At 37.4% G+C, this 27,989-nt stretch overlaps 11 protein-coding genes and 1 pseudogene across 15 annotated transcripts; 5 read left to right on the forward strand and 7 right to left on the reverse strand.

Annotated features, from left to right (window-relative positions):
- Positions 1–101: 101 nt before the first annotated feature.
- LOC104764217 (large ribosomal subunit protein eL22z) lies at positions 102–1,381 on the forward strand. The gene is made up of 3 exons (XM_087501547.1): positions 102–227; positions 568–813; positions 1,011–1,381. The coding sequence occupies exons 2-3, from the start codon at positions 584–586 to the stop codon at positions 1,153–1,155; spliced, it is 375 nt and encodes a 124-aa protein (XP_087357673.1). The 5' UTR covers positions 102–227; positions 568–583; the 3' UTR covers positions 1,156–1,381.
- A 123-nt stretch (positions 1,382–1,504) lies between these two features.
- On the forward strand, positions 1,505–2,131 carry LOC104767337 (B3 domain-containing protein At2g33720-like). Its single transcript, XM_010491375.1, has one exon. The coding sequence runs from the start codon at positions 1,505–1,507 to the stop codon at positions 2,129–2,131; it is 627 nt and encodes a 208-aa protein (XP_010489677.1).
- A 571-nt stretch (positions 2,132–2,702) lies between these two features.
- On the reverse strand, positions 2,703–3,765 carry LOC104764218 (uncharacterized). Of its 3 annotated transcripts, XM_019241089.2 has the most exons (4): positions 3,659–3,706; positions 3,368–3,434; positions 3,061–3,254; positions 2,703–2,956 (listed from the first exon to the last, which is right to left on the reverse strand). In XM_019241089.2, exons 3-4 carry the CDS (start codon positions 3,238–3,240, stop codon positions 2,858–2,860), a joined length of 279 nt encoding a protein of 92 aa, XP_019096634.1. In that variant the 5' UTR covers positions 3,241–3,254; positions 3,368–3,434; positions 3,659–3,706; the 3' UTR covers positions 2,703–2,857. The 3 variants fall into 3 exon arrangements, with proteins under 3 accessions (XP_019096634.1, XP_010486012.1, XP_019096635.1); XM_010487710.3 differs by lacking the exon at positions 3,368–3,434 and having other exon boundaries at positions 3,659–3,765; XM_019241090.2 differs by lacking the exons at positions 3,368–3,434; positions 3,659–3,706 and adding an exon at positions 3,625–3,649.
- A 271-nt stretch (positions 3,766–4,036) lies between these two features.
- LOC147920062 (folate-binding protein 1-like) lies at positions 4,037–5,526 on the forward strand. Its single transcript, XM_087503115.1, has 4 exons — positions 4,037–4,183; positions 4,705–5,048; positions 5,135–5,367; positions 5,472–5,526. Exons 1-4 carry the CDS (start codon positions 4,114–4,116, stop codon positions 5,524–5,526), a joined length of 702 nt encoding a protein of 233 aa, XP_087359241.1. The 5' UTR covers positions 4,037–4,113.
- Positions 5,527–5,705: 179 nt separating this feature from the next.
- Positions 5,706–8,585, reverse strand: LOC104764219 (serine/threonine-protein phosphatase PP1 isozyme 9). 2 transcript variants are annotated; one of them, XM_010487711.3, is made up of 5 exons: positions 8,012–8,585; positions 7,466–7,671; positions 6,583–7,142; positions 6,289–6,468; positions 5,706–6,128 (listed from the first exon to the last, which is right to left on the reverse strand). In XM_010487711.3, the coding sequence occupies exons 2-5, from the start codon at positions 7,656–7,658 to the stop codon at positions 6,105–6,107; spliced, it is 957 nt and encodes a 318-aa protein (XP_010486013.2). In that variant the 5' UTR covers positions 7,659–7,671; positions 8,012–8,585; the 3' UTR covers positions 5,706–6,104. The 2 variants fall into 2 exon arrangements, with proteins under 2 accessions (XP_010486013.2, XP_087357671.1); XM_087501545.1 differs by lacking the exon at positions 8,012–8,585 and having other exon boundaries at positions 7,466–7,996.
- Positions 8,586–9,242: 657 nt separating this feature from the next.
- On the forward strand, positions 9,243–10,803 carry LOC104764222 (large ribosomal subunit protein eL18x). The gene is made up of 5 exons (XM_010487712.3): positions 9,243–9,412; positions 9,640–9,729; positions 9,826–9,954; positions 10,181–10,363; positions 10,456–10,803. The coding sequence occupies exons 1-5, from the start codon at positions 9,410–9,412 to the stop codon at positions 10,612–10,614; spliced, it is 564 nt and encodes a 187-aa protein (XP_010486014.1). The 5' UTR covers positions 9,243–9,409; the 3' UTR covers positions 10,615–10,803.
- A 148-nt stretch (positions 10,804–10,951) lies between these two features.
- LOC104764221 (epoxide hydrolase 3-like) lies at positions 10,952–12,565 on the reverse strand (annotated as a pseudogene). Its single transcript, XR_015590883.1, has 3 exons — positions 11,893–12,565; positions 11,485–11,735; positions 10,952–11,416 (listed from the first exon to the last, which is right to left on the reverse strand). The product of XR_015590883.1 is annotated as an epoxide hydrolase 3-like (transcript).
- Positions 12,566–13,557: 992 nt separating this feature from the next.
- LOC104764223 (epoxide hydrolase 3-like) lies at positions 13,558–15,268 on the reverse strand. The gene is made up of 3 exons (XM_010487713.3): positions 14,386–15,268; positions 14,003–14,253; positions 13,558–13,934 (listed from the first exon to the last, which is right to left on the reverse strand). The coding sequence occupies exons 1-3, from the start codon at positions 14,860–14,862 to the stop codon at positions 13,667–13,669; spliced, it is 996 nt and encodes a 331-aa protein (XP_010486015.1). The 5' UTR covers positions 14,863–15,268; the 3' UTR covers positions 13,558–13,666.
- A 482-nt stretch (positions 15,269–15,750) lies between these two features.
- On the reverse strand, positions 15,751–18,439 carry LOC104767340 (putative pectinesterase/pectinesterase inhibitor 21). The gene is made up of 2 exons (XM_087501548.1): positions 17,165–18,439; positions 15,751–17,085 (listed from the first exon to the last, which is right to left on the reverse strand). Exons 1-2 carry the CDS (start codon positions 18,171–18,173, stop codon positions 16,607–16,609), a joined length of 1,488 nt encoding a protein of 495 aa, XP_087357674.1. The 5' UTR covers positions 18,174–18,439; the 3' UTR covers positions 15,751–16,606.
- A 1,827-nt stretch (positions 18,440–20,266) lies between these two features.
- LOC104764224 (pectinesterase-like) lies at positions 20,267–22,706 on the reverse strand. The gene is made up of 3 exons (XM_010487715.2): positions 21,972–22,706; positions 21,332–21,632; positions 20,267–21,063 (listed from the first exon to the last, which is right to left on the reverse strand). Exons 1-3 carry the CDS (start codon positions 22,653–22,655, stop codon positions 20,372–20,374), a joined length of 1,677 nt encoding a protein of 558 aa, XP_010486017.2. The 5' UTR covers positions 22,656–22,706; the 3' UTR covers positions 20,267–20,371.
- A 425-nt stretch (positions 22,707–23,131) lies between these two features.
- On the reverse strand, positions 23,132–25,563 carry LOC104764225 (putative pectinesterase/pectinesterase inhibitor 22). Its single transcript, XM_010487716.2, has 2 exons — positions 24,590–25,563; positions 23,132–24,062 (listed from the first exon to the last, which is right to left on the reverse strand). Exons 1-2 carry the CDS (start codon positions 25,542–25,544, stop codon positions 23,395–23,397), a joined length of 1,623 nt encoding a protein of 540 aa, XP_010486018.1. The 5' UTR covers positions 25,545–25,563; the 3' UTR covers positions 23,132–23,394.
- Positions 25,564–25,939: 376 nt separating this feature from the next.
- Positions 25,940–27,668, forward strand: LOC104764226 (uncharacterized). Its single transcript, XM_010487717.3, has 8 exons — positions 25,940–26,329; positions 26,432–26,498; positions 26,590–26,629; positions 26,712–26,844; positions 26,923–26,994; positions 27,085–27,165; positions 27,272–27,333; positions 27,422–27,668. Exons 1-8 carry the CDS (start codon positions 26,081–26,083, stop codon positions 27,492–27,494), a joined length of 777 nt encoding a protein of 258 aa, XP_010486019.1. The 5' UTR covers positions 25,940–26,080; the 3' UTR covers positions 27,495–27,668.
- The last annotated feature ends 321 nt before the right edge of the window (positions 27,669–27,989 follow it).

Below are 27,989 nucleotides of genomic sequence, written 5' to 3' on the forward strand. Positions count from 1 at the left end.
TAAAGGGGAGGTTGAGGTTATTTATAAAATAAGAAGTATTGGGGTAATTTTGAGATATAAGAAAAACTTGAGGGAGGTTGGGGGTTATTTTAAAAAGTATAAATTAGGGTTACAAGACCGACCACTTTAAATGCGCAAAAACCCTAGCCCTTTGTTTCATTCTCCCCAGAGCTAAAAGACGCCGCTCGTCTCTTCAGAGAGTTTCACCTTCTAGGGTTTGTTTCAAGGTACACTGTTACTATCTCTCTCCAATGCAAACGCTAGCTCTTCAATTTCTGATTATAGATTCGACATAGGCTTGTCTCGCTAGATGTGAATAGAAGAATCGAATTTTTAGTTTCATTTCCTCTTAGCTCAGTTTCCTCTTACTTTTCGTCTGCTGAGAGTGTAATTGAGTATGGCTAGATAGATATTATGAATCTTAACAAGTTTCAATTCTTATCTGCTAGACAGATCTCACTGCGTCCATTCCCAGGTTTATGAGTTAGTCTAAGTAGCTTGCAAATGGCGTTTAATGTAATGTATGTGTGATTAGGATTCTTATGGATTGATGTTTGGAATTTGCAGAGAAGGGTTGGGAAAAATGAGTCGTGGAAGTGCAGCTGTTGCCAAGGGAAAGAAGAAGGGAGTTTCCTTCTCCATTGATTGTTCCAAGCCTGTGGATGACAAGATCATGGAGATTGCTTCCCTTGAGAAGTTCCTTCAGGAGAGGATCAAGGTCGGTGGCAAAGCTGGTGCTCTTGGTGATTCAGTCACTATCACCCGTGAGAAGAGCAAGATCACTGTCACTTCTGATGGCCAATTCTCCAAGAGGTAATTACTGATGAAACTTATTCATCTTTGCTCGTTTTGTTTCATTGCTTGTGATCCTGTGTCAGATGTGATAGAAAGTGGTATGATAGAAGACAAATTTATCTAACAGTGGTGGTGATTGTGTGGTTTCTTAGTATAAGTAATCTCAAGTGCAGTTGTCTGTTTACTAACTGTCTTGTTTATGTGTGTGTTTTCAGGTATTTGAAGTACTTGACAAAGAAGTACTTGAAGAAGCACAATGTGAGAGATTGGCTCAGAGTGATTGCAGCGAACAAGGACCGTAATCTCTATGAGTTGAGGTACTTCAACATTGCTGAGAACGAGGGAGAGGAGGAAGACTAAAAACCCAGTTTGGTTTAGAAGTATACTCTATTCCATGTTTCTGCTTTTTGGTTTCTACTCGGTACTGAATACAATTTGTCTTTGCCCTTCTGTCTTTTTTTGTCAGATGTTATTTAGTTTTGTTCAAGTTAACTCTCGTTGGTTATCTTATCTTTACTTTGAGCTCGTATGGATAATCTTTTTAAAAAATTCGGTAAGCATGCAATGATTCAGTTATGTTGTATTATTCGACTAGAAATTGTTTTCCTTCACAAATTGGGAAAATAATTAACAGCGATCTCCGACTCTGATTAGGATTGTGAAGTTCGTATATGTCTATATAAACAAATTCTCGAAAGTAACATTCCCTATGGTGCCTTGTGGTATAAGAAGCGAAGGATTGGTAATGAACACACAAGATGATACACCTCCATCGTCTCCAACAACGTCACGTCTTCTCGATCTCTTTCCTTGCGAAAGTGTAGTTGTTCTTGATCTCTTTCCTTGCCAAGGTGGAGAGTTTGCATGTAGGGTTCCTCCATCTGTCACAAGAAACGAAACAGGAGTTAGCCTCGCATACTTCAGAAACATGCCAGGGGTAGAGAGAGATATAATGAATGCAACAGAGTTAACTCTCTCGATAGAAGCAGATATATGGAAAATCAAGAAAACACTCACCACGAGCGACGTCGGTAGTCAGACACGGCTTCTTATTCCAAAGGAACCTGCGAATGAGCATATTCTGAAATACCTGACAGAAGAAGAGATCAAATTAGTGGAAGACGAAGGCCATCAGGGGCTAAAAATCACCGTGTTCGATAGTAAAGACAGAACTACGCGTCAGCTGTGTTTCAAGAGATGGACTTCAGCTGGAAGCTATGTATTGAATAACAATTGGAACAAGGATTTTGTTCAAAGAAAGAAACTGAAAGCAGGCGAGACGATTGGACTCTTTTGGAATCCTTATGCTTCAAGGCTCCACCTTCGCGTGCTTTGAATAGTTAGAATCAATTGATTAGATATTATGGCTTTGGTTTTTTTCTTTTTGTCATAGTTAATTCTCTTGGCAATTATTTACATTTGAATCTATTGACATACCAAATTTTCAGAAAGTGTTTACTCTTAAGTACTCTTTAAACAACTTTGATTCATTGTTTGGTGAAACAAAACTTGTCTGCAACACAATAGAAAAGCAAAACAAATATATATGTGTTCGTTCTAATCAGTTTATGTTCAACTTTACCTAAACCATAAACCTACTACTACTATGGCCTATCTAAGACACACACAGACACGAGATTGTCAATCCTTTTCGGAATCTTTGATCTTGAAAAACAAATCTCTGGAAGATGTCACAGAAAAAGGAACGTGCTTTATCATCAAAACACCTTTCAACATGCAACGAACTGCAAGATGAGATCTCAAAACTTAAAAACGAACTTGAGCTTCATCAAGAAACAGAGCCTGAGCCTAACCATATGAAACGCTTTGAGCTGAAGCAAGTGAGTTTCTCCTCTCATTTGAGATTTAGAATTAATAGATTCATAACACACTCTTTGGCACTCAACTAAAAACAATGTTTTTGACTTTTGATTTGTTATCGTAAAAATAAATTGTACTCTTCAATTTATTTACTGTAATAAATTAAATGGGTATATCCCATAAACAATAAACGAAACATACCAAACCAACAACATGTTATAGCTTGATTCTATCAGTTTCTCTACTGATCCGAGACTGTTGTCTGAAGAGGCAAAAAACTCTCTACTCCTTTAGCCTCAGCTTCATGCTTCTCTGCAACAGCCCTTGATAATCCAAACATCTGAAGAAAAAAAAATCAATCACAAGCTACTGTAAGCCAAATCACAAATAGTGTCTCTCTCAGTAATCAAGATCTATAATGTGTTTAGTAAAAGAATGAAGAACCTTCTTGATGGTCTTGTTGAAACAGTTCTTGTGATCATCCATAGAAGCATTGATGAATTCATCGATGTGATCCTTAACGTCTTCTATGAAGCTGGCATCATCTTTTGCCATCTTTCTACATGAAGACGTGGCCGGTTTTGGCGGCGGGTTCTCAGCTTGAGTTTTCTGCTGCGTCTCCATTGAATGTTATGTTCCTAAAACGAAAACATGTAGTAGATGTAGGCTCTTCAGAATCAAGATGGGAATCAAAACGTAGAATTCAAACCAATGAAACGATCAGCGATTTAAAAACACGAACCAAACAAACCTAGATAGGCTTTTGATACTCTAATGAAAGATAAGCTCTTCAGAATCAAGATGGAATCAAACGTAGACTTCAAACCCAATCATTCAAAAACACACAGGAGATAACCCAATTAGGCTTTTGATACTCTAATGAAAGATAAGCTCTCAAACCATTCTGTGATACTCTAATCACAGAATTGAAAATCAATCAAAGGAACTAGAGATATAAAGTATGCGATTATATGCAGTATTGATAACACACGGATCAAGACAAAATACCAGAGATTTAGAAACGGGAGGATAAGGAACTCACCGACGAGACTAGCGGCGGCGACGGAAGAGAGTATGTGTCTTCTTGGCTTTGAGGGATCCTCTCTGCTCGCTAAAACGTTTGCAATTGTTAGATTACCACAATACCCCTAATGTTCTTCTACACAGACTACTAGACAAAAAAGGTTATTTACGGAAATTAACCGAATTGTTATCCTTTGTAAATTGATGTCGATGAACCGGAGGATAATGGTGCGCAGCTTTTAATTTTGGTTTGTGAATTTCACAGACCGAAAAATCTACAAGATCAAAAAACTAAACCGAAATTGAATTGTAAACCGGATTGGAACGCTTCCTATGACTTAAAACCAAAAAGCCTCTTGACTACTATAAAAACTCGAGAAGGAAGAGAGGGAGAATCAGTTTTAAAGAGAAAAAAAACGAAGAAACTTGAGAGCATTCGTAGAGAGAGAGAGAGAGAGAGATTAGCTGAGAAAGATGGGAAGAAATATAACGAATTTGGTGTTTCTGGTGTTGTTGTTACGTCTCTTCATCTCCTCTTCCTCTGGTGAGTATCAAATACTTTCGGCTCTACCCTCTCCATTTTGATCTTTCTTGTTCACTTTCGCTAATGGTTTTGGAAACTTTCACTGCAAGTTTTGATCTTTTGGTTCTTTTGGATCATATTGGATTCGTTCTGATGCATAGAAACCGTTCCTTATTGATTCTTGTGATCTGTTCTACTTGAAAGTTTCCACTTTTGTTTTCGATTGTTATTGATTCTTGCGATCTGTTCTACTTGAAAGTTTCGATATTTGTTATCGATTGTACTATTTTGATTCGTTCTGATGCATAGAAACCCCTTTCAAATTGATTCTTGCGATCATCTACTTGAAAGTTTCGATTTTTTTTTGTTGCCGACTGTACAATCTTGTTTCGTTCTGATACATATAGATTCCTCTTTGAGATTGGAGTTTTGCGATCATCTTTCTACTAAAAACTTTTCCATGTTTCAGTTGTGATATGTTCTTTCAGATTGGATTTTGTATTGTACAATGTGTTGTTGAAATTGAGTGTTTTGTTCTTTAGGTGAAGCAGTTAAACCAAATGAGAATGGAGTATCACCGCCATACCAGTCAGATCCTCAGTCTGCTTATCTTCCGTTGAAGTATCTAGACCTGTGGAAACTGTTCTGTTGGAAGACTGGTTGCTCTGCTTCAACCATGCAGTCAGCTTCATTAGCTTCCAAAAGCCTGGCTACTTTTGGTGAAGCTACTCAAGATTGCTTGGATTTGTTTGAGCTGTTGGAACTTTCAGTCTGTCACCCAAAGTTTGGTATTCAATCAGGGCCTTCACGCATCTGTGCCTCCTTCTGTAACAGTGTCTTTGAAGCTTGCTCAGACGCTTACTTTACTAGTAATGGCAGTAATCAGGTAATAACCGGTGTTTGTGAATTCTTGAGATAGAAAACTATTGAGAATTCAGATTTTTTTGTGAGAGAGATCCTGTTATGTGTCAGGTCATGGTCCCGTGTGGAGCAAAAGAAGATGTCACCTGCGGAAAAGCTTCCGAATTGGAGTCTAATGGCACAGCGTTCTGCTATGCAATGGGCTTCGCTGTTCAAACAGCTGCTCATTCCGCAGAAGAGCCTTGTTACGGAAGCACTGCAATATTAGAGCTGATTATAAAGTCTTCTGGTCAGATGATGATCTTTTTGCGCCTAACATATCTTGGACTAATGCTCTTACTAAGGTTTTGCCTCTTTCTCTCTCTCTCAAATCGTTCAGTTCCCCTTTTAAAAGTTTTTAAACCGATTGATGTTTGATTGAATCTTGCTTTTGAATGTTATAACTCAGGTGGGATTTCCGGCGGGACAGGCTAGCTAGAAACCAGAGGGATGCGCAAGTATAGGGAGAAGAGGTTTTCAAAGAGGAAATATTTTTTTGAGTTCCTAAGCAATTTAACCAGTAAGACAATCTCTGTAAAAAGCACTGCTATAGTTGGGTGAAAAAAAAAGAAACCCCAAGAAATACTCGGTAAATCGAAAGGTTACTGTACAGAAGAATCAGAAAAAGTAAAAGAGCCAAACCTTGAAAGTCAAATTCAATATGGAAAAAAAAAGATTAAGAAATGTGGGAATTTGATGATACAAGAAAATTAAATGCAAAAAGAGGAGAGGCCACTCTAAGTTAAACTAAGATGTAAAAAAAAAAAAGTAACCGAAACAAGAAAGACAAATAGAACAGACCAAAAGGAGATGATGACAAATCTCCAGAAGCAGAAAAGAGATGTTTCTGCAACTATACACAGAATATTTTGGATTAACAACCTTTGTTTTTTTTTCTTTCTCTCTCTCTTGTTTTTTTCTACAGATGCTTCTTCTTCTTTGATGACTAAGTAAAGTAGCCTTTTGAGGTTCTCCTCTCCATTGCAGTTTACCTACATCTGAAGAAATGCACCGAGCCTAGCCTGATAAGCTTTATTGAGTTTCAAGACTTCCCAATTTTTGGTACCTGATTAAAAAAAACGAGAAAATATAGATAGTGGAATGTGTTAATTTTTGACTTTGAAGTTACCAAAAGAACAAAACTTGTCATGAGACTCAACAAGTCCAAAAGGCATAGTCCTGTTGGATTCAGATTTGTTGGTTTATTGTTGGTCTTTTAAACGAACCTTCTTGAGAGGATTACTAGTAGAAGCTGGAGCCGGTTTCAGAATCTCAAAGGAGCAAACGAGAGATTGATCCACGCTCAATAATGCACCGGCATTGTCAAACTCTCCACCATAGTTTGGAGCTGAGAATATTGTGACTAATCTCCGTTTTGCGAAAAACTCATACCCATCTTCCACTACCTGCAAACTCATCCCTTGCAAGTCAATATCTTCTTGAGAGGTTCTCATAAAACTAATATCAGGCATTTCTAGAGAAGTGGTTCTAAAATTTAGTCTCTAGGGAAGTCTGTTTACCTGATGGCCTCTGCAAATGAGATCAAGATCATTCTTATCCAAAAATTCAGCGACAACATCGGCTCCAAACGTGCAGGAGATACCTCGGTCGCTATCAGTCCATCCTTCATTCTTCTGATCAGGATCAGACCAAAGTAAATCACAAAGAAGACCATTGTCAGGAATCTCAGTAGGCCTTTGAATCTCCCGGATCTGCCCCAGGTTTTCCAATTCCGGTGACAAGCCACCATGCATACACAGTATCTTCTCGTCAATGAGAGCAGCTACAGGCAAACAGTTGAAGCAGTCGGTGAATATCTTCCAAAGACGTACATTAAACCTCCGTTTGCATTCGTCATAGAAACCGTAAATCCTGTTGATCTTAGCGTCTTCATGGTTGCCTCTCAAGAGAAAAATCTTGGATGGATAACGGATTTTGTAAGCCAAGAGTAAACAAATGGTTTCAAGACTTTGCTTGCCTCTATCAACATAATCTCCGAGGAAGAGATAGTTTGCAGATGGAGGATAGCCTCCATATTCGAATAGCCTCAGAAGGTCTTGGTACTGTCCATGGATATCCCCTGCTTAGAAATCAAAATGAAAAAAACCATAAGTACCTCAAAGAAGAAAGCATCAGCAGGTTTTTAGGAAACATAAATGCAAAAATCAATAAAAATCAAAACTTTCTAGAGTTTCATATGCATATGATGAAGCCCTCAATCTTCAAACACAAGACATTAAGAAAGGAACCCTAAATCAATCAATCTCTCATCTTAGGTGAGAAATTAATCATCTTTTTAACACCAATCGTGTAAAACGAATCAAACCCAAATCATCAAAACTAAAAAAAGCCAAAACTTTTTTTTCATCATCATCATAGAAAGAGAGAGAGAGAGGGAGAGACCGCAGATGCGAATGGGGGCATGAAGCTCGAGAAGATTAGGCTGAGAGAGGAAGATTTGACGGGCGTTAACGCAGAGTTGACGGATCTCGATCTCAGAAAGCTGAACCTGTTTGCCTCCTTTACCTTCCAACAATCTCCTAATGATATCATCCAACACACCCATCTCCATCATCCCTTCCGTACTCGTCATCATATTTCTTCTTCCTCTGATCCAAATTAACACAAAAAAAGGGGTTTGCGCCAAATCAGGCCAGAACCAATGGGTAAAAAGGATTAATTAGAGGAGACGATCGGAAAAACACAAGCTTTTTTTTTTTGTTTTTGTTTGTTTCTGTATTGGATTTTTTCCCGAGAAAATGAGGAAAGAAACGAGAGAGGTCAAACAAAGGAGGAAGGAAACCAAAAGAAGAAGAATAAATCTTGATTAGTCTTCAAACTTAAGAGGAGGATGAAAACTGGATGGAGATCAAATGTGCAAGTTTAGAATATTACAAAAAAAAAAAAAAAAAAAGTATTTATTTTAAAGAAAACAGATGGTTCAGATACCTCTCCTCCTCTTCTCTCTTCTCTCTCCTTTGCTGCCAAGATTTTTTTTAGATTTTTTTTATATTTCTCTGAGGTTTTTTAATGGCTAGATTACATTGATTTTTAGAGAATGAGGTCGGTAAAAAAATTATGTAATTGGGCATAATTAGTCATGGAATTAACAAGTTGAGCTTTTTTATACTACAGCAAAAAAAAATAAGTCGACTACCTTTATTATAGTATAAGATATAATTCAATAAAGAAATGTTACTTGAAGCAGATATTATAATAATGGGCATTATATAGGTAATCTAGTAGTTTAGCAGTTTCTAATTTTGTTTAGAATTAGCTACTACATGTTACATGATGTAAAAGGGATCCAATGAACTACAAAAAAAAATGATTGGATAAAGAAAAGAAAATAAGCATTACTGCAAAATGATTTGGTTTTGTCCAAACAACTTAAAAAAAAATAAGATTATAAAGAAAATGTTGTCAAATCTCAAAATAGAAAAAGGAAGAACAAGTGTAATTAGTGAAACCTTCTAAGGCAAGAATATGGGATGGATTTGAGGGTAGTGGGACGGACGGTGATGGGAAGAAGAGGATGATCCACTCCAGCCTAATTAAAGAATGAGACGTGTATGATTCTCATTGGAACTAGTCAAAGTAAAACTAGTCTCCTCTACATTTATTTACACACACACAGAGAAATATTTATTCAGGTTAATTTGTTGTCGGGGGGGGGGGGGGGGGGGAGAAAGAGAAACCGCGTCTTTTGAAAAGTTCGGTTCTATGGTTATATAAAAGCACATTTGTACGTCTGTATGTGTGTGTATACATACGTGTGGGAGTAATACTTTAATGTGTTCCATTCCACCATGCTAATTAAATAAAACAAACACTGTTTAGAAAAAATTGATACTCTCTTTTTTCTTCTTTTTTTGCCACTCATAGTTAAAACTTATGATTGCTTATGAGTTATGAATCATAAGTTCTGATTAGTAATACTTTGTAGGTTGGTTACAAATTAACAAGTATACTACACCTAATACGTGGTTTATTTCTAATCCTAAGCAAAAGAAAAGACTTTTGTTGTTGTCAAGATGGCATAAATAATTTTATTGTATAAAAATCTTGTAAAAGTTACCTATTGTAAAAAAAATATTAGAGAGGAGCTCGTAAAAAAAAAAAAAAAAATGAATGGGCCTCTACATTACATAATTTTAAGTCCAAACTACTATTGGGCTTCCAATATCATGTTAAAGAACAAAGTGAACTATAAAGCCCATATAGCGGAGGAAGGAAAAGAACCCTAAAAATCGAGATGGTGATATAAAAACCCTAGCGTCAGTATTTGAGTATCCTTTTGTTTCTTGTACAAGGTCGGCGGTTCCTGCACCACAACCCTGGACGACAATGGTACACTCTTGCTTGCTTCCCTCTGTCTTTTCAATCTCCGTTTCGCTTTTGTCTTGTGTTTCAGTAGTAATGTTTTCGAGAGATTCATGTCATTTGAAGTAGTTCGATAGTAGATTTGGGATGTAGATTAGGTTAGAGTGTGAATGATCATTTCTCTTAGATTTTTAATAAATTGAATGTTGCTTACAAGGTTGATTCTGATATTGATTGGGTTTGTGTTTTTGTAGGGTATCGATTTGATCGCTGGAGGTAAGTCTAAGAAGACCAGAAGGACAGCTCCTAAGTCTGATGATGTCTACCTCAAGCTTACTGTCAAGGTTAGTTATTTTAAAAGAGATGTCTTTTTTTTGGGGTGAGTCGTGAGGAATATCAAATTGACGAGATTTGGACTTTTTGTTTGTGAAATTTTGCAGCTTTACAGGTTTCTGGTAAGGAGAACAGAGAGCAAGTTCAATGCTGTGATTTTGAAGAGGCTTTTCATGAGCAAAGTCAACAAGGCTCCTCTTTCTCTATCTAGGCTTGTGGAGTTCATGTCTGGCAAGGTTACATTTCTTTGAATCCCTCTTCTCTTTGTTTGTGCTGGAATTAGTTTGATCTGTTCCATTTCTTAAGAATCAGTTTCTGATTTGGGAAAATAAAGTGCTTACTGTTATTAAGAACGTAGTCTGCAACATAGATTTGTTTAGTGTTCTGTTTAATGTCTCTTGTCTAGACCATATTGTTTATGCTATGAGTTTTTTGAATGTGCTTGGTGTTCTGATATTATAGGAAGATAAGATTGCCGTCTTGGTTGGAACTGTAACTGATGATTTGAGGGTGCACGAGATTCCAGCAATGAAAGTTACTGCCTTGAGGTTCACAGAGAGAGCTAGGGCTCGCATTGAGAAAGCTGGTGGTGAATGTTTAACCTTTGACCAGCTCGCTCTCAGAGCTCCACTGGGCCAGAACACGGTAATTCTCTTGAACCTACCTTCTCTTCTCCATTTTCATCTTAATACGTACAAGATTAAGTAAACTGATGTTTGGGTCTTCTTATGTTAAAGATTCTTCTTAGGGGACCTAAGAACTCACGTGAAGCAGTCAAGCATTTCGGTCTTGCTCCTGGTGTGCCACACAGTGATACTAAGCCATATGTTAGGCACAAGGGAAGGAAGTTCGAGAAGGCCAGAGGAAAGAGGAAGAGTCGTGGATTCAAGGTTTAAGAAAGTTGTTCCCACCATCGAACTTGATCTTGGAGTATTGTTGGTTCTTGATCGCTTTTGTTATCGGATTTTGTTAGAGAATTCTGCTTTTTTATTTTTTTTTTGCCTATTTCGGACATGTTTCTAATCTTGTTTCTACTGGATTCATCGTGTGCTATGTTAAACTTAATCTATGATCTTTTGTCTATAGTCTCAACATCACTAGAAGTCTAGAACCAAATTAAATGTTTCAACATTGCTACCTCACTAGGAATGTTCTTGCTGTTTAGGATTATTTCCCGTCATGTATTCTTTCACTTGGATATTTCTGTTGTATTGGTTTGCTTGCGAGGCATTGTGAAATCTACAATTCTCTGCTCTTACTACATTCATTAGACTTTGAGATCAAATTGATTCTCCATCAGTCGCTACATGACTCCGTGTGTAACATTGTCATTGATCTTCGTAATGCCAAATCTTGTTCATATTCTTGAAACAACACACGCAAGAACCAAGACTGTGGAGAGACGACATAACAGAAGCAAAAAAAGAACCTTAAAAGCTTTTGTTTTTGTTCTGAAGTTTGGTGAAGAAGTCATTGATGTGAGCAGTGACTTCTTGAGGTTTCTCTTGGTTGACGAAGTGACCAGCATCTTCAATTACCACAATCTCTTTAAGATTTGGAACAGCTGCAGCAAATCCACCACCGTGAATGTACTCTTTCATCCCTGGTGTGGTGTACACCATGTCGAAGTCACCAGTAATGAACTTCACCGGAACTTGAATCTTAGCTCCGGTCCATGGAGCAGTGAGCTCCCAATTCCTGATATTAACACCAATAACAAATTAACACAAACCTTATAAGTACGCATTCATATATTAAGAACTTACAGATCAATGGCTCTGTAGAAGTTCAATCCACCAGTAAATCCTGTCTTGTCGAATTTGGAGGCGTAGAAATCAAGATCCTCCTTCGAAAACCATGTAGGGAATTCAATGATTTCACAAATAGGGTTAGGGTTTTCTCCAAAGGGAATATTCTTAGGTAAAATAGGCGGACCGAGTGACCTCCCTGTGAAGATGTTCCTCAGAAGGCTTCTTAGATCTGCACTCGCAAACTGTCCATCAATCTTCCCCGGTTCCTGCAAATTCAATTTGTTTAAAAACACTGAAACTAAGATTTGGACACAATCAAACAATGTCATTTTTATTGGTCGATGTGAATTATTTTATTAGTACAGCCGGTTGATATAATTAAAGAATAACATAAAAGATTTATAGATAAAAAAAATGAATAACCTGAAATCTACAAACGTAGTAATCATCTCCAAACAGAGCCCTTAACCATTGAACAGGCTTGACACTAGGGTTTCTTGGTATATACGGCACACTCAAACAGACAAAGCCCTTAATCTTTTCCGGTCGAACAGACAAAGAAACCATCCGATAATGGCTCCGCAATCATGGCCGACCAGAAACACCTTCTCTTGATCTCCAGCAACACTGTCCAGAAGAGCCACGAGGTCACCAACGAAATTAAGACACGTGTACTCGGAGAAAGACTCCGGCGAATCAGAGTCTCCATAGCCTCGGAGGTCTGGAGCTACAGTACGGTAACCTAGAGATGATAACCCACTAATCTGATGACGCCACGTGTACCAGAGTTCAGGGAATCCATGGAGGAGAAGCACTACGGGACCATCTTTGGGACCTTTCTCAGCAATGTGCATTGTTATGCCATTGACACTCACCATTCTATGATCGATTCCTTCCATTTCTACTTCTCTTTGTTGGAATGTGTTTTTACTTTCTAAGCTGTGTGTGTGATGGAGAGTCAATATGGGTTGTGATAATATAAATACAGAATCCAAAGGGACAACTTTTAGTATTGAAACAATACGATATTTACTCTGTTCGCCTGGACAGAGGAACTTCTTACCTATCTTTTTAAATAGCAGGATTACTAGTTTTAAATGGTAACATAAGTTTGTTGGAAACTAGCATCTAAATAGATAAAAATACTATATATACAGTACTTCTACCAAACACATTATTTTTTTAAAATATTTTTTTTTCAATCCATACACTTATTCGAAAGACATGTAACACAACATTTACTTTTATTTATCTGAAAAACTACACAAAACATGGATGTATGTATATTGTTATGCTTCTCAAAAGAAGAGTCTTCCCCAATAATTGGTGAAATAATGATTTTTGCAAATCTCCCAACAAATTAGTAATAAAGCATACTATAATTCAGAGAGTTAAAGAAATATATGGTTGTAAGAGTGTTGAAAAATATTGTGGTTGTAATATAAGATAGAAAAATATCTCAAGGAGTATATAATAAACAAAAAATAATAAAAAAATTAGAGGACTGAATTAAATATTGTATGTGGTTTTTAGAGAGTTGAATTATATTGTGGTTGTAATGTAAGATAGAAAAATATCTCAAATAGTATGTTTGACGAATAATCATTAGGAGGTGGAGGAGAAGTAAATTGCAGACTAGCAAAATCTCTTCATAGAGGTGGTTGCGATTGTGACATTGTGTGCTTATTACACATTGAGCTTTATTATGCATGCTAAACTTAATTTATGATCTTTGTTGACCAAAAAAAGAAATTTATGATCTTATGCCTAAAGTCTCAACATCAGAAGTCTAGATGCACATCCCACATTGGTGGGATAAATAAATAATCAATGCCATATAAAGTACTAATGGTCTCCCAAACTCATAAGCTAGCTTTTGTGGTAGGCTTGGTTTAAGGTCCAATATGGACTAAAGTGGTATTAAAGTGTATCAACTGCTACATCACCAAGAATGTTCTTGCTGGTTAGGATTATTTGTTTCATTGGTTTGCTTGCGAGTTGCGAGTCATTGTAAATTAAAATCTACAATTCTCTGTTCTTACTAAATTCTCAATCAGTCAGTAGAAGGTTCCGTGTGTAACATTGTCATTGAGCTTCGTAATGCCAAATCTTATTCATAATCTTGTAGTTGGAAGAACAACACATGCAAAAAAACAAATTGATTGGAAATACAACATAACAGAAGCAAACAAGAACCCTAAAAGCTTTTGTTGTTGTTCTGAAGTTTGGTGAAGAAGTCATTGATGTGAGCAGTGACCTCTTGAGGTTTCTCTTGGTTGACGAAGTGACCAGCATCTTCAATTACCACTATCTCCTGAAGATTTGGAACAGCTGCAGCAAAGCCACCACCGTGAACGTACTCTTTAATCCCTGGCGTGGTGTAAACCATATCGAAGTCACCGGTCATGAACTTTACCGGAACCTGAATCTTAGCTCCGGTCCATGGAGCAGTGAGCTCCCAATTCCTGATATCAACACCAATAACAAATTAACACAAACCTTATAAGTACGGATTCATATATTAAGAACTTACAGATCCATGGCTCTGTAGTAGTTCAATGCACCGGTAAATCCTGTCTTGTCGAATTTGGAGGCGTAGAAATCAAGGTCCTCCTTAGAAAACCATTTAGGCAATTCAATGTTTTCGTAATTAGGTTTAGGGTTTTCTCCAAAGGGATCATTCTTAGGTAAAATAGACGGACCGAGTGTCCTCCCTGTGAAGATGTTCCTCAGAAATCTTCTTGGATCTGCCCTCGCAATCTCTTCTTCAATCTTCCCCGCTTCCTGCAAAGTGTTTAAACAAATTTATGAAACTAAAACTGGCCACGCTCAAACAATGTCATCTGAATGATTTACTTGATCAGTGCAGTCGGTTGGTTAAAGAAAAACATAAAAAGAAAGATCAGAATGCAAAACCTGAAATCTACAAATGTAGTAGTTTTCTCCAAACACAGCCTTAAACCCTTGAATAGGCTTGACATTAGGGTTTCTTGGTTTATACGGCACACTCAGACAAACGAAGCCCTTAATCTTCTCCGGTCGAAATAAACAGAGGAACCATCCGATAATGGCTCCCCAATCATGACCGACTAGAAACACCTTCTCTTGATCTCCAGCAACACTGTCCAGAAGAGCCACAAGGTCACCAACGACGTTAAGACAAGTGTACTCGGAGAAAGACTTCGGCGAATCAGAGTCTCCGTAGCCTCGGAGGTCTGGAGCTACAGCACGGTAACCTAGAGATGATAACCCAGTAATCTGGTGACGCCATGTGTACCAGAGATCAGGGAATCCATGAAGGAGAAGCACCACGGGACCATCTATGGGACCTTTCTCGGCAATATGCATGGTTATGCCATTGACACTCACCATTTTATGATCGATTCCTTCCATTTCTCCTTCTCTTTGTTTTGTTGTAATGTGTTTTTACTTTCTCAGCTGTGTTTGATATGGTTGTGATGATATAAATAGAGAATACAAAGGGAAAGAAGTCTTAGTATTTACTTCTGTTTGCCTTTACAGAGGAACTTCTTACCTGTCTTTCTAGATAGCATGAATACTAGTTTTAATTGGTATCACAAGTTGGTGCAAAATAATTAACACTAATATAAAACACATATTTGAAAGACAAATAACACAATTGTCAACAGCTAGCATTAAATATTATTTGTCCGAAAAAACTACACAAAGACATGGATGCAGACTAGTAATGTAGAGCTTCTCAAAAGAAGTGTTTTTTTCCTAATTGGTGAAGACGAATAACCATTAAGAGGTGAAGGAGAAGTAAATGCAGACTAGTACTAAAATTATAGAGTTGGTTACGATTGTTTGCATGCATATATGCCTTGGGGTTGGAGATGAACTGAATGCACAAAGTAAATGAAATAGTTAGTTGTAACTACTTCTGTTCCTCGAAATAAAATCATCTTTTTCACTGTTATGGCTCTTTTTGTTTTGCTTTTTCTCCGGTTAAGCATGGATTTGTTTTCTATTCATGTGTTGTTGTCCCCATCATAAATATTTGGAGGTGTGCTAATATCATATGGTGAAATAATTAATTTATTGAAGACATCTTTATTAGTATGAAAATACAAGTGATCAATGCGGATATTAATTAACATTTTCGTAAGATTATATCACTCAGTTTTAGGATATGTAAATTGAACACTTTTTAAATTAGAAAAACTTCATGAAACAGAGAATTACCTAGTAACGGTGAAATAGTTATTTTGTTCTAAAACAGAGTATTAATTTCGTATAGTGGATGAAACATAAAAGTTCTTTGGAACAGTTCGCGCGTACTAATTTCTACATAATAATGAGTTTACAAGATGCACTAGTTTAATTATAATATAGATTTATAAACAACATTTTTAATATACTGGGATATTAAACATGAGTTTACAAAGCTAAACATTAATCTCAACAATTTGGAAGACTTGTAACCCTGAAGGTTGTGCAAACTTTTTAATCTTTCAGGTTTTCTTGAAATAGATTAAGGCAAAACACATTATATGACATCTTAATCACTTTTTTAGGTAGACTGTGATACCATCGAAATAGAGCTTTCCGTTGAAGACATCATAACTGAAATTTCCGGGGAAGCTGCTGGAGAAATGTTGCCAGCGCCAGGGCGCTCTGCTGAACCCATCATAACTGAACTTTCAGGAGAAGTTGCTGGAGAACCTGCTGGAGAAATTGAGCCAGCGCGAGAGCTATCTTTTGAAACTATCTCAAGTGAACTTTCAGGGGAAGCTGCTGGAGAAATTGAGCCAGTGCGAGAGCTCTCTTTTGAAACTATCTCAACTGAACTTTCAGGGGAAGCTGCTGGAGAAATCGATCCAGTTCCACTTGTATCTCCGAAGGAGGAAAAACCTGGAGCATCTGAGCCGCTAGGGGTTGTGGTTGCGGCTGCCGGGTCTGCAGCCAAAAGGCCTGGAGTGTACGGAACACCTTTGCCTGGAACCCAAATATCACCTTGGATGTACTGAGCCGGTGTGAACATGAGGACTTCTTCGTCGCTCAATGTCTTGATTCCAGCCCAAGTAACCCGATTTGCAAGACCGGCTCCTGGTCCTACGTTTTTGACCTCGGAGTAAAACAATGTCTTGAGGCCGAAGTCACCGAGCCATGGTTGTCACCCTTGTGGCTGGATGAAATCTGGAATGAAAGTGTTCATGATGATGGTCCTTGAATACTCCTTCCATGGCCTTCCGAGATAGGCTTTGCTGGTTTCCTTGACAGCCAAGTAATCTGGTTCACCGGCAATGGTGCACCCTTGGAACACAAATCCGGTTGATTCCCTTGGGTCTATACGACCGTGTGCTGTGATCGGGCATGCTTGGTTTGCGAGTGGCTTCCTCACCAACAAAGTACAGTTTTGGAATACAGCAGCTGAATCTCCAAAGAGGAAATCAATGGTCCCTGAGATGGTACAATCACGGAAGAACTGACGGTGGGAGTGAGTGTAGAGCGTGTCTTGGTAGCCATCGAATCTACAATTGAAAAATATTGCCTCATCTGATTGAACCCTAAGCGCAACAGCTTGATGTTTTATTGCCCCAGCGGTGTTTTCAAACCCAATGTTCTTGGCAATGAAGTAGTCTCCAACAATAGCTGCAATAAACATTATATTAATTTGACATATATGACTACTAAAACTATATAAGCTAACGAGTGCAAAAATCATTCATACCGACAGTGCAGGTACGGTAAGTGGTGATTCCATCCTTGTAACTCTTGTTACCGGAAATGATAGTTTTGTCGGGACCATCACCGATGAACACGAGATGCGTCATGCTCTTGTTGACTTGAACATACTCATTGTAGATTCCAGCCTTAATGTGAACCACGAAAGTCGTGTTCTTCTTCTTTGGGACAAACTTCAATGCCTCGTTGATCGTTGTGTATTGGCCACTCCCGTCCTGAGCCACCACGATATCAGCCTTCGCATCGGAATAGGCTGCAGCAGCTTGCAAAAGCTTACGGCCACGCTGGTCTACCCACGAAGGGATTCCTTCGGACAAAAGCCTGCGGCTGTTAAGGCTTGGAATCTGCATTTGGCCCACGAAGTTGGACAATTCGCTGATGATCGCTAGACCGTTGTGTGTCAACTCGATTGCGGTCTTCAACGCTTTCTTCATTGTCTCTCCTGCGTTCCCTTTAGTGTCTTGAAACCCTTCAAGACAAGTCTCCTCGTGGCTGATGGCAGCGCTGAGCCAAATCCTCATGTTGATCAAAGCTTCGTCGAGCTTGTGGAACTCAAATTTCCCAAGCTCCTCAAAAGAGTTACTAAGCTCGCCCAATGCGTAATCCATCAGCTCCTTGCACTGGTCAAGGGCCATCCTTGTCCTAGGATCCTTCTGAAGCTCCATCATCGTCTGAGACTTCTTAGCTGCGTCGGTGATCTGCTTCATCGTAGCTTTAAACGCAGTCTTAACCAACTCAATAGGGTCGCTGGTGTTGTTCCCGTTCTTGATCAGAGTGTCTTCACAAGTCTTCTTGTAATCAGTCGGTGCACAAACATCCTTGACGGCCTTGACGGAAGACGTTATCTCTCCGTTACCATCAGAGTCATCGCCGCCCTTGTTGAGGCTGACGCCAACGGTAACGGCGACAACCATCGAGATCAGAAGAACAGAGGAGATGGTGATGACAATAAACCTTTTCTTCCTCTTGGAATCATCGTTGTACCCGTACGACATATTATTTTTATTGTGTTTTTTTACGTTACTATTTCTATTTATTTTTGTTGTTGTCTTCACTATTGATCAAAATGTTTTCGAACTTGAACAGCTCTGAATAAATTATTTGTAAAAAAAAAATTATATTAGAGCTGTTCTTTGTTCTTTTGAGAAAACAATGAGATTTGTGAGTTTTATGGACTCCTCCGTCGAAGGTTTCGTAAGCCTCCTTGGGAGTGTGCACCTTTTCATAATTGTCGAGATGGATTATTTATAACGGTAATGACAAATTGAGAATTTTGTTATTTTGGTTGCTCTGTTTTCTAAGGCTTCGCGGGAAATCCGGTTAGTGAGAATCTGTTGAAAAGACAAAAAATAGGTTTGTGGTTTTATTGTCTTCTCTGTTTCCTGGTAAGTTTCTAATTAGAGAAATCTTATTTTAGGGATTCTATAACTCATTGTTTTTTTGTTCTTTTCTCCACCAGATTGATCAGTGTTTTAATCGTGTTTTATTTTTCTACTACTAATTAGACTTTAATCCGTGGTACACCACAGGTCTATAATTTTTATTATTATTTATAACTTATATTGTATTTGCATGTTAAATTATGGTTGTTTTGTAAATAAAGAAATAACTAAAATTTTCAGCCGCTTAATGAATAATTTTCAGCCGTTCAAACGGCTAAAATGTTAATATTTATATTTAACATGTGGTATATTGTGTGACTATTTTTTTGTTAAATTTAGTTTGTTTTATTAAGTGTTGAGATTCGATTTGTTTTTTTAGTTATTAGAAAAAATAAAGTATTTAAATACATAATAAGTAATTTATAAGCTGTGATATCATATTTTCATAATGATTTACTTATTTTACAAAATCTTAGTTAAAGTAAGTTGATTTGATATGTCAAATATTCTAATATTAGTAGTGTTGCCAAATATTAAAATAAGGATTTAACCCGTGTTTATGCATAAGTTTAATGATATTTTTTATTAATTCCAACATGTCTTCTTTAACCTGTCCTACTATATAATCACATTGTATAGTATTTTAAAACTTTTGTAAGCTTTTATATATAATATTTTAAAGTTTTTATTAATTATATATATATATATATCAAAAATATGATTTGAAATAATGAGAATCAAAGTTTTTATCTATATTAATATTTTTATCTACATTAAGAATCAAAACTAACATTTTTTGAAAACAAAATATGAATTAAATTGTTGTTTTATTTGTTTGCAAAGAATTTAGAGATGATTTTAACCTGCAGTACACCGCTCGCGTGTCATCAATTTTTTTTGATATTAATGATTTTACATATAAATTAATGACAGTTACCTAGAAAATCAAATGAATTTCAAAAAACAATAGAAATTGTCATTAATATAGTATAGCTTGTGTTTCCATAAAATATTGATTGCAGTTTGTTCCATTTCTAATAGGAATGGAATGTAAGATATTTAGGAAATAAAATCTGGTGTAATAGTTATTTTAGGAAATTTTCTAAGGGTTAATTTTTTAAATAACTACAACTAAAAAGGCATAACACAAAATGTATTTCAAAAATGTTAGTATAGATTACCTAGAAAATCTAAATAAATTGAATTTCAAAAAACAATAGAAATTGTCATTAATATAGTATAGCTTGTGTTTCCATAAAATATTGATTGCAGTTTGTTCCATTTCTAATAGGAATGGAATGTAAGATATTTCGGAAATAAAATCTGGTGTAATTGTTATTTTAGAATATTTTCTAGGGGTTAATTTTTTAAATAACTACAATTAAAAGGGCATATGTACTTAAAAAATGTTAATATAGATTTAACATACCGGTATAGTTCCCAAAATTTCTAGAAGAAATCAATGTGCAAGTTTTTTTTTTTTTTTTTTTCTTTCTAATTGGTAACTTTTGATTGACACAAAATATGGTCTTAGAAAGAAAATACAAAACATAAATAACAATTTTGATTCTTGACGAAGACGAATCTTGACAAATAGTATGACGTAACAAAGTCAATCTGAAATTAAAAAAAAAAAAAAAAAGTCAATCTGAAAGAATTGTACATTTATTTTAAGCAATAAAATACCATTAAATTTTAGATTCATCTTTCTAATTTTGATCATGAACGCATTCATATAGATAAATCACAGAGGTAGACATATAAACATACACAAAGTTGAGTTTAAGTTAATTATTATATGTTTGTGGAGATTACATCAAGCCACCGGCATATGGAACTCCCATGTTCGGCAGCCAGCTATCGCCGACTAAAAAGTTCGAAACGGTGAACGAAACAGCTTCGGTTTCACTGATCACATGATACCCGGGCCATTTAACCCGGTTAGCTGTTTCTGAACCTGGTCCGGTATTTTTGAACTCCGCATAATACAATGTACTCAAAGCGAAATCACCAATCCATTCAATCCATCCTTTACCATCGATAAACCCATCCATGAAATTTTGTAAATAAACCGTCCTTGAGTACTCCTTCCACGGCCGGCCTAAATACGTCTTAACCGAGAAGTTACTTGTAACCAATTCAGCACTAGGTGTAATTCTACAATTTTGTATCGAAATCCCGGTGTTCTGGTTTGGATCGCTCCTGCCTTGAGCCGTTATGGCATTGAACTGTCCTTGAACTGGTAACCTTGGAATGATATTGCAGTTCTGGAGTACCGTGGCTGCGTTTCCAAATATGAAATCTACCGTTCCATATATATCACATTCTCTGTAAAACTGTCTAAGTGAATGGACGTAAAGCGTGTCTTGATAACCCTCGAAGCTACATTTGTAAAATGCTGACATGTCTGCACTGTTGCGGACAGCAACCGCTTGGTGTTTGTTAGGCCCGGCCGTGTTTCTCACCGTTATGTTTGCCGCGATGAAGCCTTCTCCGATTACAGCTAAAATACAATGTAGTCAGAATTAGTCCATTTATTTGCTGAAGGACTAGTATTTTTGAAAAACAAAAGAAAAAGTTTGTGATGGAGTTGTCCTGTTTGCATTTGCTAGTCAACACATTAAATGTTTTTAGACCGAATATTTTAATTTTACCATCGAACGTATTGTTACATGCAAATATGTAATTTTTTTAATTTTATTTTTCGTCAAAATTATGTAAGTTCTTTTTAAGGTGAAATAAAAGTAAACAATCAAGTCCAAAAGGCTTACCTAGTGTAGCAGAAGCAAAAGTGGTGGAACCGTCGACGACGTTTCTATTTCCGGTGATGATTGTTTTGTCAATGCCGTCACCAACGATCATCACGTATGATTTGTTGCTAGGGACTGTGACGTACTCTTCGTAAACCCCGGCGACAACGTAAATCACGAAGTATCCGTTGCCGGATTCTGCTTTCGTTGGCGCAGCAGCGACGGCGTCATTTATGGTTTTAAAGGTATCACCGTTGACGCCGTTTGGGTTAACGACGACCGTCTTTGCTACCTTCAGGCCACCATTGCCTCCGGGAGAAGACTGTAAAGTTTTAGAGGTTAAAAAGGTAAGTTTCTGACGATAATTATAAGATGTAAGTTGGCCAAAAATAAAAAAGGCCTAAGACAGTATTTTTCAGATTTAAAAAAAAAAAAAAATTGGAAAAAATTATTGATTAGTTATTTTTAATGTTGCCCGTTTCAATCAACGATAAATACCAGAAAATATTTTGGCAAGAAATAATTTTTTTTTTTTGAAACTGAAAAATAATAAAATTTTGTTGTAAATTATAGTAACTATTCTTTTATATGTTTTTGGGATCTAAGAAAATTGTAACTTGTAACATTCATAAGTTTAGATAGTTATAAAGAGAAAAGAAACCTGAAGAAGCTTTCGTCCAACAAACATCACTCTCTCGTAGATCATTCTCTCACGTTCCGTCGCTTTCATATACGAAACTTCCGGTGGCGACGAATTTTTCCCCTCCGTCAGAATCCTAGGCAGTGGCTTTGTCGTCGGAGCATCAGATGATATCGGCCAAGCCTCCTTGGATAATGCAAGAGAGACGCTAATCAGCTGTATACCCTCAGAAACCGCCAGGATGATGTCGTCGTGGCCGTTAACTACACTCTCTGATGATTCTCTGGCGACCTCATGAACCGAGTCTAGGCATGTGTCGTAGTTTGTAAGAGCAGCGCTAAGAAGCGTGAGCAAAACGTTGATCTCGGAGTTTCGGAGAACGACCTTCTTGATGGCATTCACACGTGTGAGCTGGTCAACGGTCAGGCCAGCGAGTAATTGGCAATCTTGAAGGGGACCTGAGGTGGGATGATGTTGGTCGAAGGAGGCAAGAAGGTCTTTAGAAGTTTCTAGAGACTTTAGAATGGCAATGCTGGCAAACTCGGTAAGCGAATGGGGTGATCCGACGGGTAAAACGGATTTACAGACGGATGGGTGAGGTGTGGTGTCACAAACAGCGTCTGAGTGAATTAGAGTTTGACAATGAGAAAGAGTAGAGAAAAGAAATAAAGAGATGGCCGTGGAGAGGATACACTTTTGAGCCATTTCTTTGTAACGAGCTCTAATTACTAATCAGGGTTGATGTTTACAAGTTTACTTACAGTTTTTGTATGTGTATTTATACAAGTTTCATTTAAAATATTAATTTTCTGTAATATGATAGTTTCCGATTTTTTCTATGAATAAATGAGTATATAATGTACGTAAAAAACTTAAAATTCTACAAAATGTTCAATTTTTAAATAAAACCTAATCCTAGACTGCTCCACAAGGCCACAAGTGATGTATTTTAAAACGTGCCAACAACAAATTACAATTCATGATATCAAAAGATATGGACAACATAGATTATACATAAAACACTGAATTTTCTAATTTCTTTTTCCAACTGTGAGACGTAAGAAACTGGCAATTATATATGTGTACGTGGATCTTTTTTAAAGTTAGTGGTAGACCATGTATCACAATTCTTCATCCGTCCTATTCAAACCAGCTCAAAATGTTCAAACAAGATCTAGAAATATTATTCGACCACTGCGAAATTAATTATTAAATACAGTAAAAATAAATGCTTTACATAAATCTATATTCAGACACAGCCTACAAATTTAAAATCTTACAGCCTACAAATTTAAAATCTTACACACACACACACTATATCCTTATGAATGTTTTTTTATTATTTTTTCTGTGCAAACCAGAGGATTATGTGGATTGACAAACCATAAATGAAAATTAATAACAATAAAAAATTCAAAAATAAGATAAAAAAAAATTAATTGAGTTAGTTAGCTAGACCAGCGGTGAATGCGACACCTGTTGCCGGAAGCCATCTCCGACCGTCAATGAACGATCCAGCGGTGAATGACAACGCAGTTCGTTTGTCCATAATATGATAACCAGGCCATTTAACCCGACCGGATGATCGCCAACCTGGTCCAATATTATTGTATTCTCCATACCACAAAGTGTCCAAAGCAAAGTTACCAAACCACTCAAGCCATCCTCTTGGCTGGACAAGCTGGCTCATGTAAGTGTTCATGTAAACTGTTCTTGAATAAAGTTTCCACGGCCGGCCAAGATAAGTAGGTTGTGTGGCCAACACGTAGCTATTCTGAATTACGAACCCTGTATTTTGATTAGGGCTTTTTCTCCCTTGCGCGGTTATCGTTACTTTCTGGAGCGGTAACGGAACCCGTGTGTAGATTTTACAGTTTTGCAAAACCGCTGCGCCATTCCCGAATATGAAATCAATCGTACCATAAATTTCACAATCTCTATAGAACTGACGGAGGGAATGGGCGTAAAGAGTGTCTTGGTAGCCTTCCACGCTACAGCGATAGAAGGCGGACTGATCGGAATCAACCCTCAATGCGACAGCTTGACGGTTTTGCGCCCCAGCTGTGTTTCTGAATGTTATGTCCTTTGCTATGAATCCTCTTCCAGAAACAGCTGATCAAACCAAAATTAAGGGTTAATCTACCTAATTAGATATGGCTAATTATGAGTAAGTAACAAATTATACTATTGAATAAGAGGTTATTTGTAACACAAGAAAAGGATAATTTATAAGAAAAGACTGCAAAAAGCTTGAAAGTCTGTAGATTCCAGAAAGCAAAAACATATGTTTAATAAAGAAGAATTCTGATATTCAGACACAATAAACAAAAAATTGACCAAGACCAATAAGAACGAAAAGGTAATAAAAAGATTAATCAATCAATTAAGTATCTAATTAGACATTGAATTAGTAGATAATTGTAGCACAAGAAAGGAATCAATAATATATAAGAAGAAAAAAATAAACTATAAAGCTTGAAAGCCTGCGGATTGCAGAAAGCATATATGCCTTTCTAATAATTTTCAGACACGCTAAATAAACAAAATTTGACAAAAACCAAAAAGGGAGGAACGTACAAAAAGGTTAATCAATCAATTAATTAATCAGTAATTTAATTAAGTAAAATAAAAATACTAACCAACGGTTGCAGTTCGGAATGTGGTAAGACCTTGCATGAAATTCCGGTTACCGGTTATAATCGTCTGTCCGATACCGTCACCAACAAGCATAATATTAGTCTTCTTCTTCTTCAAATCAATATTTTCTTTATACACACCTCTCTTCACGTATATAACATATCGCTTTGTGCTATGATTGGGAGCCTCGTTGATAGCCTCATTAATCGTCAGATACTTCCCTTTTCCATCTAGAGACACAACCGTGTTTGAGTGCATCCCACTGGGTTCATGACGCTTCATGAGGCTCTCTTCGGTCTCCGTTAGCCACTCAGGGTGTGAAGGGAAGCTCTCGTTCCTAGATGCCTTGAAAGGCAAGGCATTGAGTTGCGTGTACATGTCTAAGACGTTGCTCACAAGCTGAGTGACTTGTCTTAAGCTACCTTTGATCAACTCCTCATATTTTCTCTCTGTTCCTTCAAACCCTTCTAGACACGTGTCTTGGTTACTCATCGCTGCGCTTAGCCATGTCTTAAGGTTGCCTCCTGCTGCAGCAGCATCGTGAGAGTCCCCGTCTATTCCTCCCCCTCCGTGGAGTTTGTTCATCTCCAACATAGACCATGCAAGCTCCGTCACCGAGAAGCCTACAAGCTCTTTGCAATCCTCTATAGCGATTTGTTCACGGGAATGGACAAACAACGTCGTAACCGTTGGGATCCCTTCCATTGCTAACTTGGCTTTGTCGTGTGCTTCCTTTACCGCAGCGCTTAAAACCGAATGCGGGTTTAACCCGTGACCCGATTCCTTGATGTGCGTCCGGATGTTAGAGACGCACGACTCATGAGCATCGATAAACTGGCACGCTTTTGCGACAAGAGACTGAAAGTTTTCTTCTTTGTATGGCTTGAAAATAGTGGTTTCGGACGAGGAAGTGTGAACAAACAAAAGCATAGCTAAGAGAAGAGCCATGATGCCCATTTTGTGAGAACAAGTTACACGTTTTGGGTTAACCGAGGAAAGAGTGAAGCTATATATAGAAAAAAAAACCTAGGGTGGATTAGGTATTGATTGTTGGTGAAGAAATGTTCTTTGCCTCTTTGGGAACTGTAGGAACAAATTCAAACTTTATTTTTTTACCTTCTTTTCTTACTCTTTTCTCAAGCCAAAGTTATTCTTTCTTCATTTGTCCAAAGCTCTCTTTTATTATCGCCCTTTAGATTCTGCTTCGTTGGACTACGCTGCGTCATACTGACTTTGACCGGTACGGTTATTATCTGATTTCACCCGGTTCAATTGAAAAAAGCCGAGGCAATCGCAGTTTAACCCAAAAAAACTGGTACAATTGGTTCATCAAAGCGAATAAACTGGTATTTTCCGGTTTTGTTCCGGTTTATACTGCTCCATCCATCTCTAATCTCTTCCCTCCCGTTTGTCATCTTATCTTCTTGAGGAAAAGTGAAGCAAATCCCTAAGGAAACTGTAATCGTCGGCGTGATTCAGAGAAATTTCGGAAAATGGCACTAACCCAGATCGTGAATCCAATCATATATCCATCTCGCACAATTCCACGGCGTTTCACGACGACCTCGCCTTTCAAAACCCTAAACCCCCAATTTTCCCGCCACCCAACAACTCACGCACTGTCTCGCAGACTCTTCCTTCCTTCTGTTTCCTCGATATGGGATGCCATAACCGGAGGCGGAGACTCCAACCCTCGCGAGGCCGTCGCAACGACTCGACTCGGCATGCAGCTCTTCAGACAGGTAGAATTTGATCAATCCGACAAAACAGAACTGTTCTAACAAAAGAGACTATTTTTATTTTGGCTCCTTAAATCTGAAGATGCTTTTCGTTTTTGTTGTAAGGGTGATGTTGCTGGATCGGTGACTGAGTTCGATAGAGCTGTTGTATTGGATCCCAGGCAAAAGGCATGTACGTTTTTATCTCCTTTTATCTTTAGCTCATGACTCTATATCTCTAAAAAGCTTTGTAATTTTGAATCATGTCTTTGTTTTGATGACAGATCTTTGGCAACGGGGGCTTTCTCTTTACTATCTAGATAGGTACTACTAGCTTCCTACCTCACTGTCATATTGGTTAGGATATAGTTGATTATTAGAATATGGTGCATATATCCAACAACAGGTTTGAAGAAGGTGCAGAGCAGTTCAGGATAGATGTTGCTCAGAACCCAAATGACACAGAGGAGTCGATTTGGTGCTTTCTCTGTGAGGCTCGGCTCCATGGTGTTGATGTTGCACGGAAACAGTTTCTCGAGGTTTGTTTTTTCCTTATCCTAAAGCTTATCATTCTATATGATTAGTGGTAACAAAAGTAGTATATGAAATCTTTGTAGGTTGGTAGAGATTCTCGGCCTGTGATGCGGGAAGCTTATAATCTATTCAAGAACGGTGGTGACCCTGAAAAGGTTTTTTTTTCAGACAGGTTTCTTGGTAATTGATGTAATGATTTTCTTCCCACCAAAGTCACTTAGTAATCTGATTTTTCAAAATAACAGTTAGTTAAAGACTTCTCTAGCGGTCAAGCAAGCGAATACTTCTACGCTTCGCTGTACGCAGGGCTCTACTATGAAGCTGAGGTATTGTTCTCCATCTTGAATTTCTCCTACACGATCTGCAATGACATCTATTGTTCTTCAAGAACAAACAAAATCTCAAATAATCTTGTTTTATTCCTTGTTGTAGGGTAAATCGGAAAACGCAAAGTTTCACATCACTGCTGCTTGTGGATCTCCATATGGGCAGAGGTCTGAATCCTACCATATAGCATATTTGAAGCAATTAGAAATGGTTTTGTGTGTTTTTGATGCGTTTGAATCCCCTATTTTTTTTCAGGTCTGATGATTATATGGCTTCACTTGCTAAAGTTCACTGCCTCTGTAGAAACTGGAGCTCCGGTTTTGTTTGAACCCGTTTATATTTTCTTGGAGCCGTACATGATTTACTTTTCTGAAGGCCCAATTTGTGAATATCAGCCCAAATAAATTGTGGACACCGGTTTGCAAATTTTGACCTTTATTTGTTAAAAGACTTACAAAAAGCATGTAAAATATTAATGAGACAATTGTGCCGTTTTGGAATATCTTTCACTAGCATTGGAATTTTTCTTACCAAATATCATTATTTGGATGATGAAAAATTCACTCTCCTGAAATGAAAGTGATGGTTCAATTATGAAGGTTTTGTGTTTTATATGTTTATTACTTACTGCTCATCGTCTAATTACCTATGACATTCTGTTATTCGTTGTATACATAGATTAATTTGCTAACCATGTTGTTACGTATACGATATGGTAATTAATTGACTATACTTTATATAATAAGATTAAATAGTATCTTTAAAAAGTTGAGAGAATTCTAAATCATATGATTGATTGTACTTGAGATGAGAGACACTAATC

Source organism: Camelina sativa, chromosome 19, assembly GCF_030686135.1.
Source record: "Camelina sativa cultivar CO46 ecotype springtype chromosome 19, ASM3068613v1".
Lineage (NCBI taxonomy): Eukaryota > Viridiplantae > Streptophyta > Magnoliopsida > Brassicales > Brassicaceae > Camelina > Camelina sativa.

Excerpts from the sequence above, each read along its gene's own strand:
- LOC104764217 (XM_087501547.1), top strand. The coding sequence starts at position 584 with ATGAGTCGTGGAAGTGCAGCTGTTGCCAAGGGAAAGAAGAAGGGAGTT. Across the intron at positions 814-1,010 it reads GATGGCCAATTCTCCAAGAG|GTATTTGAAGTACTTGACAA; the intron begins GTAATTACTGAT and ends GTGTGTTTTCAG.
- LOC104767337 (XM_010491375.1), top strand. The coding sequence starts at position 1,505 with ATGGTGCCTTGTGGTATAAGAAGCGAAGGATTGGTAATGAACACACAA.
- LOC104764218 (XM_010487710.3), bottom strand. The coding sequence starts at position 3,240 with ATGGAGACGCAGCAGAAAACTCAAGCTGAGAACCCGCCGCCAAAACCG. Across the intron at positions 2,957-3,060 it reads TCAACAAGACCATCAAGAAG|ATGTTTGGATTATCAAGGGC; the intron begins GTTCTTCATTCT and ends TTTTTTCTTCAG.
- LOC147920062 (XM_087503115.1), top strand. The coding sequence starts at position 4,114 with ATGGGAAGAAATATAACGAATTTGGTGTTTCTGGTGTTGTTGTTACGT. Across the intron at positions 5,049-5,134 it reads CTAGTAATGGCAGTAATCAG|GTCATGGTCCCGTGTGGAGC; the intron begins GTAATAACCGGT and ends GTTATGTGTCAG. Across the intron at positions 5,368-5,471 it reads GGACTAATGCTCTTACTAAG|GTGGGATTTCCGGCGGGACA; the intron begins GTTTTGCCTCTT and ends GTTATAACTCAG.
- LOC104764219 (XM_010487711.3), bottom strand. The coding sequence starts at position 7,658 with ATGATGACGAGTACGGAAGGGATGATGGAGATGGGTGTGTTGGATGAT. Across the intron at positions 7,143-7,465 it reads TGCCCCCATTCGCATCTGCG|GGGATATCCATGGACAGTAC; the intron begins GTCTCTCCCTCT and ends ATTTCTAAGCAG. Across the intron at positions 6,129-6,288 it reads CTAGTAATCCTCTCAAGAAG|GTACCAAAAATTGGGAAGTC; the intron begins GTTCGTTTAAAA and ends TTTTTTAATCAG.
- LOC104764222 (XM_010487712.3), top strand. Across the intron at positions 9,955-10,180 it reads TGGAGTTCATGTCTGGCAAG|GAAGATAAGATTGCCGTCTT; the intron begins GTTACATTTCTT and ends CTGATATTATAG. Across the intron at positions 10,364-10,455 it reads CTCCACTGGGCCAGAACACG|ATTCTTCTTAGGGGACCTAA; the intron begins GTAATTCTCTTG and ends CTTATGTTAAAG.
- LOC104764223 (XM_010487713.3), bottom strand. The coding sequence starts at position 14,862 with ATGGAAGGAATCGATCATAAAATGGTGAGTGTCAATGGCATAACCATG. Across the intron at positions 14,254-14,385 it reads ACTACATTTGTAGATTTCAG|GAAGCGGGGAAGATTGAAGA; the intron begins GTTTTGCATTCT and ends AACACTTTGCAG. Across the intron at positions 13,935-14,002 it reads TACTACAGAGCCATGGATCT|GAATTGGGAGCTCACTGCTC; the intron begins GTAAGTTCTTAA and ends TGTTGATATCAG.
- LOC104767340 (XM_087501548.1), bottom strand. The coding sequence starts at position 18,173 with ATGTCGTACGGGTACAACGATGATTCCAAGAGGAAGAAAAGGTTTATT. Across the intron at positions 17,086-17,164 it reads TTACCGTACCTGCACTGTCG|CTATTGTTGGAGACTACTTC; the intron begins GTATGAATGATT and ends TGTTTATTGCAG.
- LOC104764224 (XM_010487715.2), bottom strand. The coding sequence starts at position 22,655 with ATGGCTCAAAAGTGTATCCTCTCCACGGCCATCTCTTTATTTCTTTTC. Across the intron at positions 21,633-21,971 it reads TTGGACGAAAGCTTCTTCAG|TCTTCTCCCGGAGGCAATGG; the intron begins GTTTCTTTTCTC and ends AAAACTTTACAG. Across the intron at positions 21,064-21,331 it reads TTTTGCTTCTGCTACACTAG|CTGTAATCGGAGAAGGCTTC; the intron begins GTAAGCCTTTTG and ends ATTGTATTTTAG.
- LOC104764225 (XM_010487716.2), bottom strand. The coding sequence starts at position 25,544 with ATGGGCATCATGGCTCTTCTCTTAGCTATGCTTTTGTTTGTTCACACT. Across the intron at positions 24,063-24,589 it reads ATTCCGAACTGCAACCGTTG|CTGTTTCTGGAAGAGGATTC; the intron begins GTTAGTATTTTT and ends TGGTTTGATCAG.
- LOC104764226 (XM_010487717.3), top strand. The coding sequence starts at position 26,081 with ATGGCACTAACCCAGATCGTGAATCCAATCATATATCCATCTCGCACA. Across the intron at positions 26,845-26,922 it reads CACGGAAACAGTTTCTCGAG|GTTGGTAGAGATTCTCGGCC; the intron begins GTTTGTTTTTTC and ends AAATCTTTGTAG. Across the intron at positions 27,334-27,421 it reads GGATCTCCATATGGGCAGAG|GTCTGATGATTATATGGCTT; the intron begins GTCTGAATCCTA and ends ATTTTTTTTCAG.